The sequence below is a fragment of the Condylura cristata genome, unplaced genomic scaffold (genome assembly GCF_000260355.1).
Source record: "Condylura cristata isolate star-nosed mole 26May11 unplaced genomic scaffold, ConCri1.0 scaffold00028, whole genome shotgun sequence".
NCBI classification, from domain to species: domain Eukaryota; kingdom Metazoa; phylum Chordata; class Mammalia; order Eulipotyphla; family Talpidae; genus Condylura; species Condylura cristata.
Genome location: NW_004567129.1, coordinates 24,719,558 through 24,732,782, shown reverse-complemented (window position 1 = coordinate 24,732,782; position 13,225 = coordinate 24,719,558). Strand labels below are relative to the sequence as shown.

The 13,225-nt window shown below is 55.0% G+C and overlaps 1 protein-coding gene across 1 annotated transcript in view; it reads left to right on the top strand.

Moving 5' to 3' along the window:
- ADGRG3 (adhesion G protein-coupled receptor G3) overlaps positions 1–12,732 on the top strand; it is a 21,480-nt gene extending 8,748 nt beyond the window's left edge. The window contains exons 3-12 of the mRNA XM_004690245.2: positions 2,282–2,420; positions 3,746–3,892; positions 4,602–4,736; positions 5,154–5,193; positions 5,308–5,408; positions 5,531–5,643; positions 8,676–8,956; positions 9,098–9,191; positions 10,211–10,485; positions 11,883–12,732. Coding sequence (XP_004690302.1) covers positions 2,282–2,420; positions 3,746–3,892; positions 4,602–4,736; positions 5,154–5,193; positions 5,308–5,408; positions 5,531–5,643; positions 8,676–8,956; positions 9,098–9,191; positions 10,211–10,485; positions 11,883–11,995 — 1,438 coding nt within the window. The 3' untranslated portion in view covers positions 11,996–12,732. The remainder of the gene's footprint in view (positions 1–2,281; positions 2,421–3,745; positions 3,893–4,601; positions 4,737–5,153; positions 5,194–5,307; positions 5,409–5,530; positions 5,644–8,675; positions 8,957–9,097; positions 9,192–10,210; positions 10,486–11,882) is intronic.
- Positions 12,733–13,225: the final 493 nt, after the last annotated feature.

Here is a 13,225-nt window from a genome sequence, read left to right as displayed (position 1 = left end):
CTGCGCCACCAGGGAGGGCCCCTTATTATTAAGTTTCAATAATCCTTTATATATTGAGGATACAAGTCCTTTGTAAAAGTAAAGACAAAATAAAAGGCAGATTTTATTTTTGTTTAGCTAATGGCAAAGCCACTGCAGTAAAATAAATGCTGGTTAGCTTTTGTAATTCTCTGTGGTTTTCAACATGAGCACAGTTTCCATAAGTCAGTTCCTATGTAGCTCAGTCTCCAAGGGTTGAATTTTCACTATTTGGTTAGCACTTTCATGTACTGACCTGCTCACTCATACTACACAATCACCATTTCACAATTTACAATACTCTAAGGAGGCTACCAGAAGGGAAGGTAGGAATATGGGGAGGAGTCCCCAGCGGTCTAGGGTAAAAGATTATAGGTGCTTTGGTGGCGGCCATGGTTTGGGGACATACATCAGAGGAGGTGTAAACCTACACCTCTAAATTATATGCAGTAGTATGTCCCTGTTACATACATACATAAAAATGCATACAAACATATACAAATTCCAAATTCTTTGGAAATTCTGCAAAGAATATACGGAAAAGCCAACAAGTACATGAAAATCTGCTCAGTATCATCACTTACAAGAGAGATACAAACTGAAACTACAATGAGAAACTGCTTCACACTCATTAGAATGACTATAATTAAAACCACAACAATATTGAAAAGTTGGTAAGGATACAGAGAAATTGGACCCCTCAAATATTGTTAGGGAGGTGTCAAATGGTGCTGCTGCTGTGGAAACCAGTTTGGAGATTCCTCCAGAAATTAAATAAAGAATTCCCCAGCAATTCCATGCCTAGGTGTTTTGCCAAAGGAACTGAAAAAAGGTCTTTTTAATTCATGTAAAGTTTGACGTGAATGCTCATAGCATCCTGATTTTGAGTAGTCAGAAATTAAAAGTTGTGTAAATGTTCAACAATGGATGAATAAACAAAATGTGCTGTACCCATCTAGGGTTCATTCAGTATGAATGAACCTTGAAAACATTATGCAAAATTAGAAAAGCCTATCCTAAAGACTAGACATCATAAATTCCATTTGTATGAAATACAGATTAGTGGTTTCCTGAGGTTGGGGTGAAGGGAGTGACTGCTTAATGAGAACAGGGGTTCCTTTGACAGCGGCTATACGTGTTGTTTATATTTAATGCCACAAAACTATGCTCTTAAAAGTGATCAACATGGTCCATTTCCTGTGTTTTGTGCCAATTGCACTCTGTCATTATGCAAAGTGGTTGTTGGAGGTTGCAAGATGTCCTTCAGTAGTAACCACGGGGAAACTTAAAGTTATACAAAGGCTTATTACTTACAGGACCTGGAAAGTACGCAGCATACTTGGGGTCACACAATGAAGCATAGATGTGGTGGGGGAGTGTCTCATTATCACATGAGGTGATGCGATGAAAAAGGGTGACTCTGAGTCCATGTCCAGAGCAATGAGAAGCCCGAGGGACAGCACCAAGAAAGTGCAGTCCAGCCCCAAGGGCAGTCTCGTTTTGATTTAGAATCAGACAGAAAATAAGATCAAAGAAGCAAGTGGCGAGTGCACAAGTGTGTGGGGATAGTGCCACCAGCTGGCCCACCAAGGCTGGGAAGTAGGGAGGAAGTCAAGGCGAGTCTCAGCGTTTATGCTAGCTCTGACTATAGCACCGGTTGCTGTTTCTGCATATGCAAAGATCAGGGCTTTTGTTCTGAGAGGCTCCTTATCATCTTTCCCTGCTTCTGCACCCTGAGAGGCATGGTATAGTCAACCCAAGGAGTGATCAAGGCAAGGACACAGAATAGCTGAGGCACATAGCCGAGGGAGGAAGAGCATGCGAAATGGCCAGTTATTGGGGTCATCCTGGATCTCTACAGCAAAAGGGCCTGGGTCAGGAGGGGAGGTGACCTGGCTCTTCATTTCGTGAGATAGGTGTGTTTGAAGTGGACGCCTTGGCCAGCAAAGCTTAAGTCTGGCATTAGAAAAAGAGAACCCAACTGTCAAGGCTCACTCCATACTGCATTATATGTGTATATAAAACACACATGAAAAATGGTCCAGAGGGACCGCTGGCTGGAATCCGTCAGGCCAGCCTGGGTTACCCCCAAGACAGCCTTCTGCTCCTGGGGTGCTACCAGAGTTTTTCTCTGATCCTTGTGTCCCCTAAGAACCTGATGACCCCTGCCTATGGGGACGTCTGCCCCTACCATCCAGATGGGGGACCATGGGACTGGTCACCTTCAGCCTGACCACCTTCCCTAACCTCTGATCCCCTGCAGTTACTGGCTGAACTTGGAGCACTACCTGGTGGAGAGCAGCTTGCAACAGCTAGAGAACATGTCTTTTTTGAAGGCTTCTATCAGTGACGTCAACACCAGCATCTCAGAAGATCTGAACTTCTCTCTGACCCCCTCTCAGGTGAAGTGATTCTTCCCTCATTGGATAGTTCGGGCCCTATTTTCCTTGGGCCTATTTTTCAGAATTCAGAGATAGTCATGGGCTATCACAGGCCCCAAGTCCCAGCCAGTCAGTCCACAGGCCCCCAAGTCATGGTGTGGTCACACCAGCAGCTGCTAGGATGAAACACTGAGGTCACCACGCTGCCAGACAGGGGGCCTGGGTGCTGGCCCCAGCTCCCCACCATAGCCACTCAGCTTCCTCCAGGAAATCCCTTCTGCTATCTGGCTCCCATGCCCTCAACCGGAAAATGAATCCTGAGGCTCCTCCAGAGCCTAAGGTCCCGGCAGCTCTTCCCCCCAGGGCCCAAACATGTACTCACCCGAACTGCCAAGGACCAGACAGGCAGATTCTGGGTTTACTTCAGTCTGGACTCAAGTCCCAGCTCTACCCCTCACCGCCATGGTGATCTTGAGCAAGTTACTTAATATTCTGCCCTTCTGTAGAATGGTGATGGCATTGCCCACTGTCAAGGCTGCTGAGGGGAGCACAGCAGAGAGCTCCCAGGGAAAGCTTGGTGCATAGATGGCTCAGCCCCCCTCAAGGATAGAGATTCTGGCAGCAGGCAAGTGGGTGCTCACTGAGGTGCTTCACCTGCCTGGAGAAGGGGAGCTGGAAGATAGAGGGGGCCTTTTCCACACTTTATATGTCACCCAAGCAGCAGGCCCCTCTGTGGGGGGTACACACTGGCCCCAGGAAAGACAGGGAGGGGGAGTGTAGGGGCCCTCAGCTCCAGCCCTGAGTTCCCCCTGTTTCCATGCTCATGGGGTACTTCAGGGGCAGGGCCAGGTGGGGTCAGGCTGCAGCCCCGGAGGACTTAGAAGGAACAAAACATGCACATGATGACCAGGAAAGTAAGTGGACTGTAGTGACCATCCTCAGCTCTTACAAAATTCATTGTCATAGGAGGGTGGAGAGGTCCTTCAGTGTGAATTCTTGTGTCCCTCAGCTCTGCACTTGCAGTCGCCCTTCTGGGTGGCCCTATGCTTACCAGTTACCCCAGTGGGAAGCCAGACAACTGTCATCACAGAGCCCCATGTCATCTCTTCACAGCCCTGTAGCTGACAAGTGGACACACCTTGTTCATTTCCTTCTCCTTGTTGGGTGAACCAGGGGCTCAGCCTGGGCAGGGCTGAGCTTGCACCATGCCCCCAAGTGTCCTGCCTGGGCCCTTGGGTGTGGGGCCTCCCCCGTGGGTCTGTCTCCCCTCCCAAGTTGGGGGTGGGGTGGGCGGCAGGGCTGGAATCCTGGGTAAAGATGGGAACGGGCTGGGTCTGGGGCTGCAGATCCCGATGGCCGTGATAAAGAATAAGGAAAAGCCCCCCGACAGAGTCCGGTTTCCGAGGAGCCTTTTTGCCTCACTGAGGAGCAGCAGGGAAGTGGTTCGGTTGGCCATCACTATCCTGGACATTGGAGATGGGGCTGTCTTTAAGGTGAGGAGAGGCTCAGGGCAGAAGGGAGGTTCACACTCAGCACACTGGGGCCCAGGCCCCAGCTTGCCTTAACTGGGAGTCTTCAAGGGAACTGATGGAGATGTGGGCGATAACGAACCTCTGGAGAGTGACTCTAAAGCACCCCAAGGTCACCCCAGACCGGTGTCCTGAGGCTGCAGACCCACACTGCTCACACACCAGGTGTGTGGATCTCACCCCCGAGCCCCTTGGGTGTGAATGTGCATTCTGAGTGTCTGTGTCTCTCGTTCCTGGTGCACACAGGTTCACCTGTGCCCAGGGGTGGCCGTGCTCACACATGTAGCTGTGTGTGCAAATATGTGCCAGGTGTATGCCCCAGAGGTGGGTAGCCACTCACTTGGGACACATGTCCCCCCAAGGGCTGGTGTGAGCAGCCCCCCCACCGGTTACCCATTGCCCCTCATGTCTGTGTTGCTATCGCTTCTGGCCTGAGCCCCTCTGGTAGCTCCAGAGACCAGCAATGGAGAACTCAGGGGTGCAGCTTTGAGGCCCTTGGCCTTGGGCGAGTTTCTGCTCTGCTCTGGCCCAGCCGAGCCTCAGGGGACCTCAGGAAGCAGGCTCTGACTTTGCCCTCCAGGCCAGAGCCCTGGGCCTCGGAGGTTCTCTGGAGCCCCGTCTGGTCGCGCTGGGACAGCCCCTTCTGCCACCAGCCTCCCCGCTCCCTCCGCAGGGCTCCCAGCTTGGCATGGAAGACGGCAGCAGCGTGCTGAACAACCGCCTGGTGGGCTTCAGTCTGGGGAACCTGACAGTCACCGGGCTGGACGAGCCTTTGGAGATCACCTTCTCCCACCAGCAGCAGCCACCCGTGAGTCCCGACCCAGGCCTGGCGGTGACTGAGCAGCACCTGCAGGAATATAGGAGAGATGCAGGGGCTCTATCTCTACCCCCATCGAAATCCACCGGGGCAGCATCAGGACCACACGCACACTGTGGACACGAGCCCCTGCCCCACTCAGATGCACTCGGGACAAGCCCGCGAGCCTGCCACGGCAATGCTCACCCTCTCACACATGCCCCCCCAAGGCCGCACCTGCCCACCTCCCACCCAGCCACACCCTTTGCACTCGGCTCCCGGCCACACAGAATGAGCAGTTCTTGTGCTTGTGAGACCCCCGGGCGAGTGCCGCCTTCTGCCGAATGCAGACACCTGGGGGTGCGCCCTCCCCCCAAGCCCAGCCTTCCTTCCCTAACTCAGTCTCCCCCGCCTCGCCCCTGCTTTCAGAACATGACCCTCACCTGTGTATTCTGGGATGTGTCAAAAGGTAGGACATGTCACGGTAAGGTGGGTGGCAGGATGCGGCCTGGGCCCCAGAGGGTCAGAGCTCCACCCTGGGCCCTTGTCGTCAGTCTCGCTCCTGTCCTCCCCGCCTGTCCAGGGTCAGCAGGAGACTGGTCCTCCAAGGGCTGCTCTACAGAGCTCGGGAACCAGAGTACCGTGTGCCGCTGTGACCACCTCACCTTCTTCACCCTGCTTCTGGTAACAGTGGGCACCCCAACTCCGGCGCTTCCAGGGGTACCAGGCTCCTGGGAGGAGGCCGCCAGGCAGGGCCAGGGCCTTTGGCTTCCAACTAACCAGACTGGTTTTGGGGCTTGCCGCAGAGGCCAGTCTTGGACCAGGCCACGGTGGACGTCCTCACACGCATTTCCCAGGCTGGCTGCGCGTCGTCCATGGCCTTCCTGGCCTTCACCATCGTGCTCTACATTGCCCTGAGGTGGGTGGCCTCATGCCAGTCTTCGTCTTCCACCAGGCCCCGGGGGTGGCAGCCGGGCAGGGTCACGAGCCCTTGCACCTGCCTCTCCAGAACTGTCTCCTCCTCTACAAGATGGATGTGGGGACTGAGTTATGTTCAGGTTATTTCAATGGCAAGTGGCAGAAACTCAACTCAGACTGTCTTCGACTTAACAGGAAATGTGTGTTTGGTGTCACTGACAACCCCAGTGAGCCTCCTTCAGGCATAGTTAGATCCAGGGATCCAGATGTCCCCCAGGCCTGGTCTCCAGACTTTGCTTTCTCCTGAGTCACATCAGGCAACGTGTCCATATTCAGGCACCTCGAGGACCCAGGAACGTAAAATGGCTTCTTAGCTGTCTCGAAGGCTAATCTGCTAAAGTCTGCTAAACTGTCCCCAAATTGAGATCTTTTAAAAAAATTATTTTGTGGCAATTCCAGACCTTTAGTCCAAAGTGTCCGCGGTTCCTTTATCCACTGTCCCCAGTGATGACGTTTAACATAACTTATAAATAGCACAACCAGGAAATTGACACTGGCCCAGCACCGCTAACTGGAAAGTAGCCCGCAGCTCACGCTGCCGTACATGTTAGAATCATACATGTGTGTGCACAACTGACTATGTAATTTGTATGGACCAGTCCAGAGGAGAATATGTGGTCTCCTTATTCAAAATTTACCAGAAATGCCTCCTTCCAGCCTGGTTACAGCAGAGCCTTAAACTAAGCCCAGGGCTCTTCTGAAAATGGCCCTGCAGAATTCACATGCCTAGGAAGCTGGGCCTCTTTTGAGGGGCAGGGGGGTGACTGTGGTCTACACACAGTGAATGTTTAACAGGATGAGTTTTACTGGTCTAACTGACACCCCGTGTCCAGGACCGAAGAACTTCCTGACTGGCCAGACCCGATCATGAGCTTGTGCTGGCTTTGGGCAAATCAAGGCCAAGGCCAAGTCCGCCCCAGTTTCATGGCCGAGAGCCGGGGAGGGTGTTTGTCAGGGAAGGTGGGAGGAGGAGTGGATGCTGGTCTGCCGAGACTGCTGCATCCTCTGCCCCGGCTCCCAGGCCTGGCCATGACCGAGGGGCCCACGGGGCCCCCCTGCCTGAAGGGCCTGTAGGGGCAGCCCCGCACCCCAGCCCACCCTGCTCCCCAGCCTCCTGACCCTTGTCTGGCCTGGAGCAGCCCCAAAGGCTCCTGACTCCCAGTCCAGGGCCTCCACTGCCCTTCTCATTTGATTCAGCCACCATGTGACCTTGAACCGTGGCCTCTACAGCCTAGTACACCAGGCCCAGCCCAGACCTGGCTGCCCGCTCAACGTTGGGCCCTAGGAAGACGAGCACCAGCTCCCAAGGGCAGCTGGTAGGGCCTGGCCTGGCAGCTGAGGTGGACATGGCCCCTCATGGCCCCTCCAGGCCGCCCTGAGCTCCTGTCCCCAGGCCCTTTGGGATGATCTGATTTGCTAAGGATTCAGAGTGGGGTCTCTGCACTCTGGGGCTGGGAGCCTGGAGACCCTGCACTGTCCCCCTGGGAGTCCAAGTCCCTCTCTGAGCTCACTCTCCCTGCTGCTTCTCAAGCTGTCGGAGACTCTTTGTCCCCGATCACAGATTATTGGGGGGCAGAACAGGCAGGTCTCAAGGTGGGAATGGCATCGGGGAGTGGAGATTCCTAGAAAAAGGGAAAAAAGGGGAGTGGGTGTGAGGAAGACATGGGAATGGGAGTTGGGTGCAAGTCTTCCTGCTCTGCCTTCAGCAGAGGTTTATTTTATACACTTCAGGCAGGCAGAGGGATGACATTAGCATATGAAGTGGGCTGAGATCGCAATCACCTTTGTGCTAAGAATAGTCTGGGGTCGTTTTTTTTGATCTTCAGTTGAGATTATAACATTTTTAAAGTCAATCTATCAAGGTTAAAACAGGTACACAGATTCACAAAGTTTAAGACTAATATTACTATATTTACCACAGTGAAGATTAACCAAAATAAAGTTCCTGAAACATTATCTATTACTTAATGGCTTTCATTCTCATAGAGACATCCTAGGGGGTAAAGTGAGGGCAGGAAGAGGAAATTTCTTGTAAATCTAATTAAGATAAGGTTCTTTGAAAAACTTGTTAGAAAGTTTAAGTGAGTTTTCTTGAAGTAGAAAACCTGGTAGAAAATCTGATTAGCTCTGCATAGACACTTGGGTGAATTTCCTATCTAAAGACTAGATAGTAGGAAGTTTGAGTGTTTCTTTAGAAACTGAATAGAAGGCTATGAGAGATTGAGTGATAAAATTTGGGTTTTCCTCCCTCCGGCAGTGAGAGACTTTGCGGTAACAGCCATTTGTCTTTATTAATCAGCCAGTTGTTTAATGACTTTTGACTTCCAGAGGAATTTCTCACCCTGGTGCAGTGCTTGCTTGTCAGGGCCAGGTAGCGCCTCCTGAGGCTGAGGCAATCCAATTGTAAGCTGAAGGTTGCTCAGAATATTTTGATATTACAATTATACAAAAAAGGGAGGTCATAACATAAGTTAGCGTGGAAAGTCTGATTTTTCAGAGCATTTCCGTCTCCATCCAGAATATGTCAGTCAATAGAGATTGCAGAGCTTGTGCCATCAGGCCTCACAGAGCCATGCCCTGTGCACCCTATAAGCCAAGTCCAGGCCCACTGAGCTAGGCCTGAGGTCATAGTGGGCAGGGGAAGAAAAACTCCAGATCCGCCTGGGATCAGGGACATTCAGAGACCATCTCCTGAAGGACTTGTCCCCAGGGAAGCTGTGAAGGCCGAATAGGGGAAGGCCTTGAGAGCAGATCAGAGCTGGGTGGGGAGAGAAGGGAAGGCAGGATGCGTCTGGGGACTTGCCGGTTGAGTCTGGCTAACGTATCCCGTCCAGGGCAAGGTCAGCAGTCTCTGCAAGAGCCTCCTGGACGTGGGCAGGCCGCTGCAGGGGTGAAGCTGACGGTGGGGGTGGAGCGGAGGTGGGAGGATGATGACTGGGCACCCACCGAGGCTCTGGCCCCTCCTCTCCCCAGGTGGTCCAGGCAGAGGTTCAAGTCCGAAGATGCCCCCAAGATCCACGTGGCCCTGAGTGTTAGCTTGTTCCTCCTGAACCTCACCTTCTTCATCAACGTGGAGCAGGAGGCCAAGGGCAGTGATGTGGCCTGCCGGGCCCAGGGGGCTGTCTTCCACTACTTCCTGCTCTGTGTCTTCACCTGGATGGGCCTGGAAGCCTTCCACCTCTACCTGCTGGCCATCAAGGTCTTCAACACCTACATCAGGCACTACTTCCTCAAGCTGAGCCTCGTGGGCTGGGGTAGGTGCTGTCGGGATGGGCGGGGTGTGGGGGGGTAGGGTGGGGCTGGGCCCAGGACTAGGACTCAGGGGCAGCATCTGGGGTGGGGGAGGAGGCCGTGTCAAGGGGGCCAGTGACGCCATGCCTCTTCCCCTTGCGCAGGCCTGCCCGCCCTGCTGGTCTTTGGCACTGGAAGTGCCAACAGCTATGGCCGCTACGTCATCTTTAACCAGGAGAAACGCATCACGCTGAAGCTGTAAGCGGGGACCGTGGGAGCCGGGGTGACCACTGGCTGTGCCCATCAAAGCCAGAGGGAGGGGGGAGAGAGGGAATCCTGGAAGAGACACCAGTGGTCAAGGCGGAAGATGAGTCCTCAGATCCGGCCTGCCTGTGGTAGAGGGTAGAGGGGTAAGTTGAGGCCTGAGGAGGAGGAAGAGGGGAGAGGGGACCTGAGAAGGGACTTTAAGTCTCCTCTCCCCTCCCGCCCCCTCCCCACCCCTCCCTACCTCTCTCCACCCATCCCCTCCTCCCCCCCCTCGCTGATTCTCCCCTGGGCCACATTATAAGTCACTTCCACCTGCCCCCACCCCCGTGCCAGGTGTTGAGGATGCTGGATCTCAGTCCCATCTGCTTTCAGCCAGGCCGGTGTAGGGCACAACCCACACGGCCATCGCAGTGGCCCTGGCCAGCCCACCCCCTGCCAGGGAATCTGTCACCTGCTCAGTGGGGGCCTTTGCCTCCGCAGTGCAGGTGCAGTGGGGTGAACTGAGCCTCGCCTCGGGCTCCCACCCGGGACCGTGACCCTGTGCTCGGAGGGGCTGATGGGCCTGTCCTGGCCTCAGGACCCAAATGCAGAGGCCACGGGGACTGGCTGGTAACTTAAGAGCAGGCAGTGGCCGGTGTCACTGGCCATGCCCTGCGGATGGGCAGCTGGTTGCCCCTCGGGGGTGTCCACAGACACGCCTGGTGCGTGGCTTCACAACAGAAGTGTAAGTCTGCGTGTTTATGCCAAGCCTTCTGCTTTTTAAATGGCGGCCAATCATCCTATTTTTAAAACATAATGTGGAACAAGCAAAACATGTTTGGGGGACCAAATTGGCGCTTTTGCACCCACTGATCTAAAGAGAGAACAGAGCGGAGCCTCGGAAGCGGGGTGTCCCCAGGAGAGCAGGGTCAGGGTGGAGACGGGAGAGACAGCTCGGTCACAGCTGGCCAGCCAAGGGTCCACCGCTCGGGGTGCCCCTCCCGGTCCCCATAGCCACCCATCTCCTGCAGGTGCTGGTTCATGGAGGAAACTGCCCTCTACATCACCGTCCACGGCTACTTCCTCATCAGCTTCCTGTTCAGCTCTGTGATCCTGGGCCTGGTGGCCTGGAAGATCTTCACCCTGTCAAGCACCACTGCAGGCAAGGAGCAGGGACAGAGCTGGAAGTCGGTCCTCACCGTGCTGGGCCTCTCGAGCCTGGTGGGCATGACGTGGGGGCTGGCCATCCTCACGCCCCTGGGCCTGTCCACCATCTACGTCTTCGCGCTCTTCAACTCGCTGCAAGGTGAGACTCTTGGACCCGGGAGGCTGATGGGCGCCTCGTCTGCACCAGTCGGGGTGCGGAGGTGCGGGGGGCGGGTGGCAAGAAACAAGACTCCACTTGGGCTAGGTCAGATCAAGAGTATTTTTTTTTTAAGATTTATTTATTTACGCATACAGAACTGGGGTTCAGGCCAGAGGTGCAGGGGCGGTGAGAGGATTCACCCGAGACAGAGTGGGGAGTAGAACAGGCAGATGGATGAAGTACACTCCAGCGGGCGGTCAGGAGAGGTCTGCCGCGCCATGTGGGCCAGCTCCTGGCACTGAGGCAGTTGGGGCTGGCTTGCAGTGCTGCGCTTTAGCCCACTGCGCCACCAGGGAGGGCCCCGAGTATTAGTTTTTAAATATCCAGGGTTATTTAAAGGAACCCAGGGGAGGAAGGCTAGTTGTTCTGGGGGGTAGGGAGCAGGGGGCTGGTTGCAGGGTGAAGAAAAGCCACCGACCAGTGCACTCTGTCCATCTCCTTCCCTGGGAACTATGTCCTCCCCTTGTTTGCTCTGCGGAAACTCCTTCATTCTCTCCCCATGGCCTCACCCTACCTCGGCCACCAGTGGCTGCCATACTGGGCAGCCTCAGTCTTTCCTGACCTTCCCAGGCTACAGACCACAGTCTGGTGCCATCTCTTCCACATTCGTAGGAGAGACAAGGATCTGACCGGGCCATCCTGGGGCAGCTGTCCAGCTCTGGTCCAGCCACTTGCGACCAGGAGGGCAGGGTCGTGTGGCATGGTGGCCACATGGCAGGGACAGTCTTTAAGGAGCTGTGGAGGTGGGAGGGAAACGGTTTTGGGGGAACTGCCTGTGAGGGGCACGGTAGGTTTTCAGTATGTGGGGACTGTGTTAACACGTCAGAACTCTCTCTTGCGGAGTCAGCTGGGAACCAGCCACCCCGCTCCCCGACCCCCTGCCCCCGCCACGAGTTAGAGGGTCACAAGTCTGTGTCTGGAGAACCCCAGGGGTCAGACACAACCCACTCCTACTTTACTGCTTCTGTCTTTACTCCACTTTGTGGCTCTCCCCCTTTCCCTCCTCTTGCTGAAGGCAGCGATGACACCCCTTTATGGCGGCGTGGTGGGGAGAGCCCCAGTGGGGCGGCTGGTGTATCTGCCGAAACATCTCTTCCTTTGCTCTTTCTTTGCTGGCTTAGAAATACGCACGGATAGACTTTATTTCAAGGTCTCCGGCTTCCCTGTCCAAGAGGGCGGTCTGGTTCTTTTTTAGGAGTAGGTTTCACATTTCCCTGACTTTCTCGAAAGTTCTGGAACTTGGACAGGAGGGCTATTTATCCCCTGGACAGCCGCCAGTGAGGTCCCCAGCTCCCGCCGTCTCCCCAGGCTCACCTTGGCCCTCTCCCCTCTGACAGGAGTCTTCATCTTCTGCTGGTTCGTGCTGCTCTACTTCCCAAGCCAGCGGGCCGAGCCCTCCTCCTCCGGCACTGCTAACGTCAACCAGGCCCACTCCGTGTCTCGCGAATAGGGCCGCTGCGTGGCCCGGCCAGGGCCCCGGCCTGCACCCCAAGCTCCGCTCTGACTCACCTTGTGACCGTGGGTGCTCCCATGGGCCTCAGCTTCCATGTTTGCACACTGTGGCTGGGGTGGAAGGCGTTGGGGGCCGGGTTGGGTCGCGCAGGCTCACCTGTGGTTTGGAGTCCGCAGAGTCCAGCTGGCACGAGCCTAAAGCCCCATAATCGTTGCACATGCCTGCACACCACCCCTGAGCCCCTGCGCCAGAGCAAAGCACCCTGTGGGCCTGGGCCCAGCTTCTGTCCTCAGAGTGGACCTGGGCCCGCATCGGGGAGTGCGTTGTTCTCAGCCTCTCCCTTCTCCTCTCTCTCCCCCTCCTCCTGCCCCACAGCTCCCACACATGAGGGGCATTCAGGAAGGGGGGCTGAGAGAAGTGCGCCAGCCCCAGGTTTGTTTTGGGCCCTTTCGCCCACCTGCCCCTAGCCTGCACCAATCCCAACAGGGCCCATCCTCACAGAAACCCCCTCCTATCCCAGGCAGGGGCCCCCCGGGCCTCTGGGGACACTGCATTTCCGAGAACAGCAACGTCTAGGGAGAAAAACACAATGCAGCTGAAATAAAATAATAGCATTTGCTGGGGGTGTCTTAGATTTGCAAGTCAGGAAGCACAAATTCAGTAATCAGCCCCAATCGTGTCCTGATGCGGTCTTTGTTCAAGGAAAAGGATGGAGCAGGAGGGGAGATCCGACCGAGAATGAGGACGGCTTAGAGGTGATGTTCCCAAGAGTTCATGGGCTCTTAGTGAGCCTGGCCTTGGTCAGCAAAGGGAGAAGCAAAAGGGAAAAACTGATCTTTGCACATTTTCAGAGAAGGCCGTGGCTAGCTGGAAATCCTTCTTGGGTTTTGTCTTTTAACTAGAAGTTCAATAAGATGGAATTTCGGCACAAGGTAAGAGGAGGCTTTGCCGTGAACACCCCTTTCACACCACTTTTTGGGGGTGTGGTGCTTCAAGAGAGGCCCCTAACCCCCACTCTGCCACATGAGACACCCCACCTCTGTTCTGTTGTCAGGTAGGCAAATGGACCAGGGGGGCTGGACAGTGGGGGGCTGGGGAGACAGGGCTGGTCTGAGCGCCTGTAGAGCCCCGTGATGCAGGCCCTGGATTTGCTGTGCAAATAGATGTGAGTTTCGCATCAGCCTGACAGGGCCTTGGGCCAGGCGAGTGTCTCGGGCCAGACTCTGG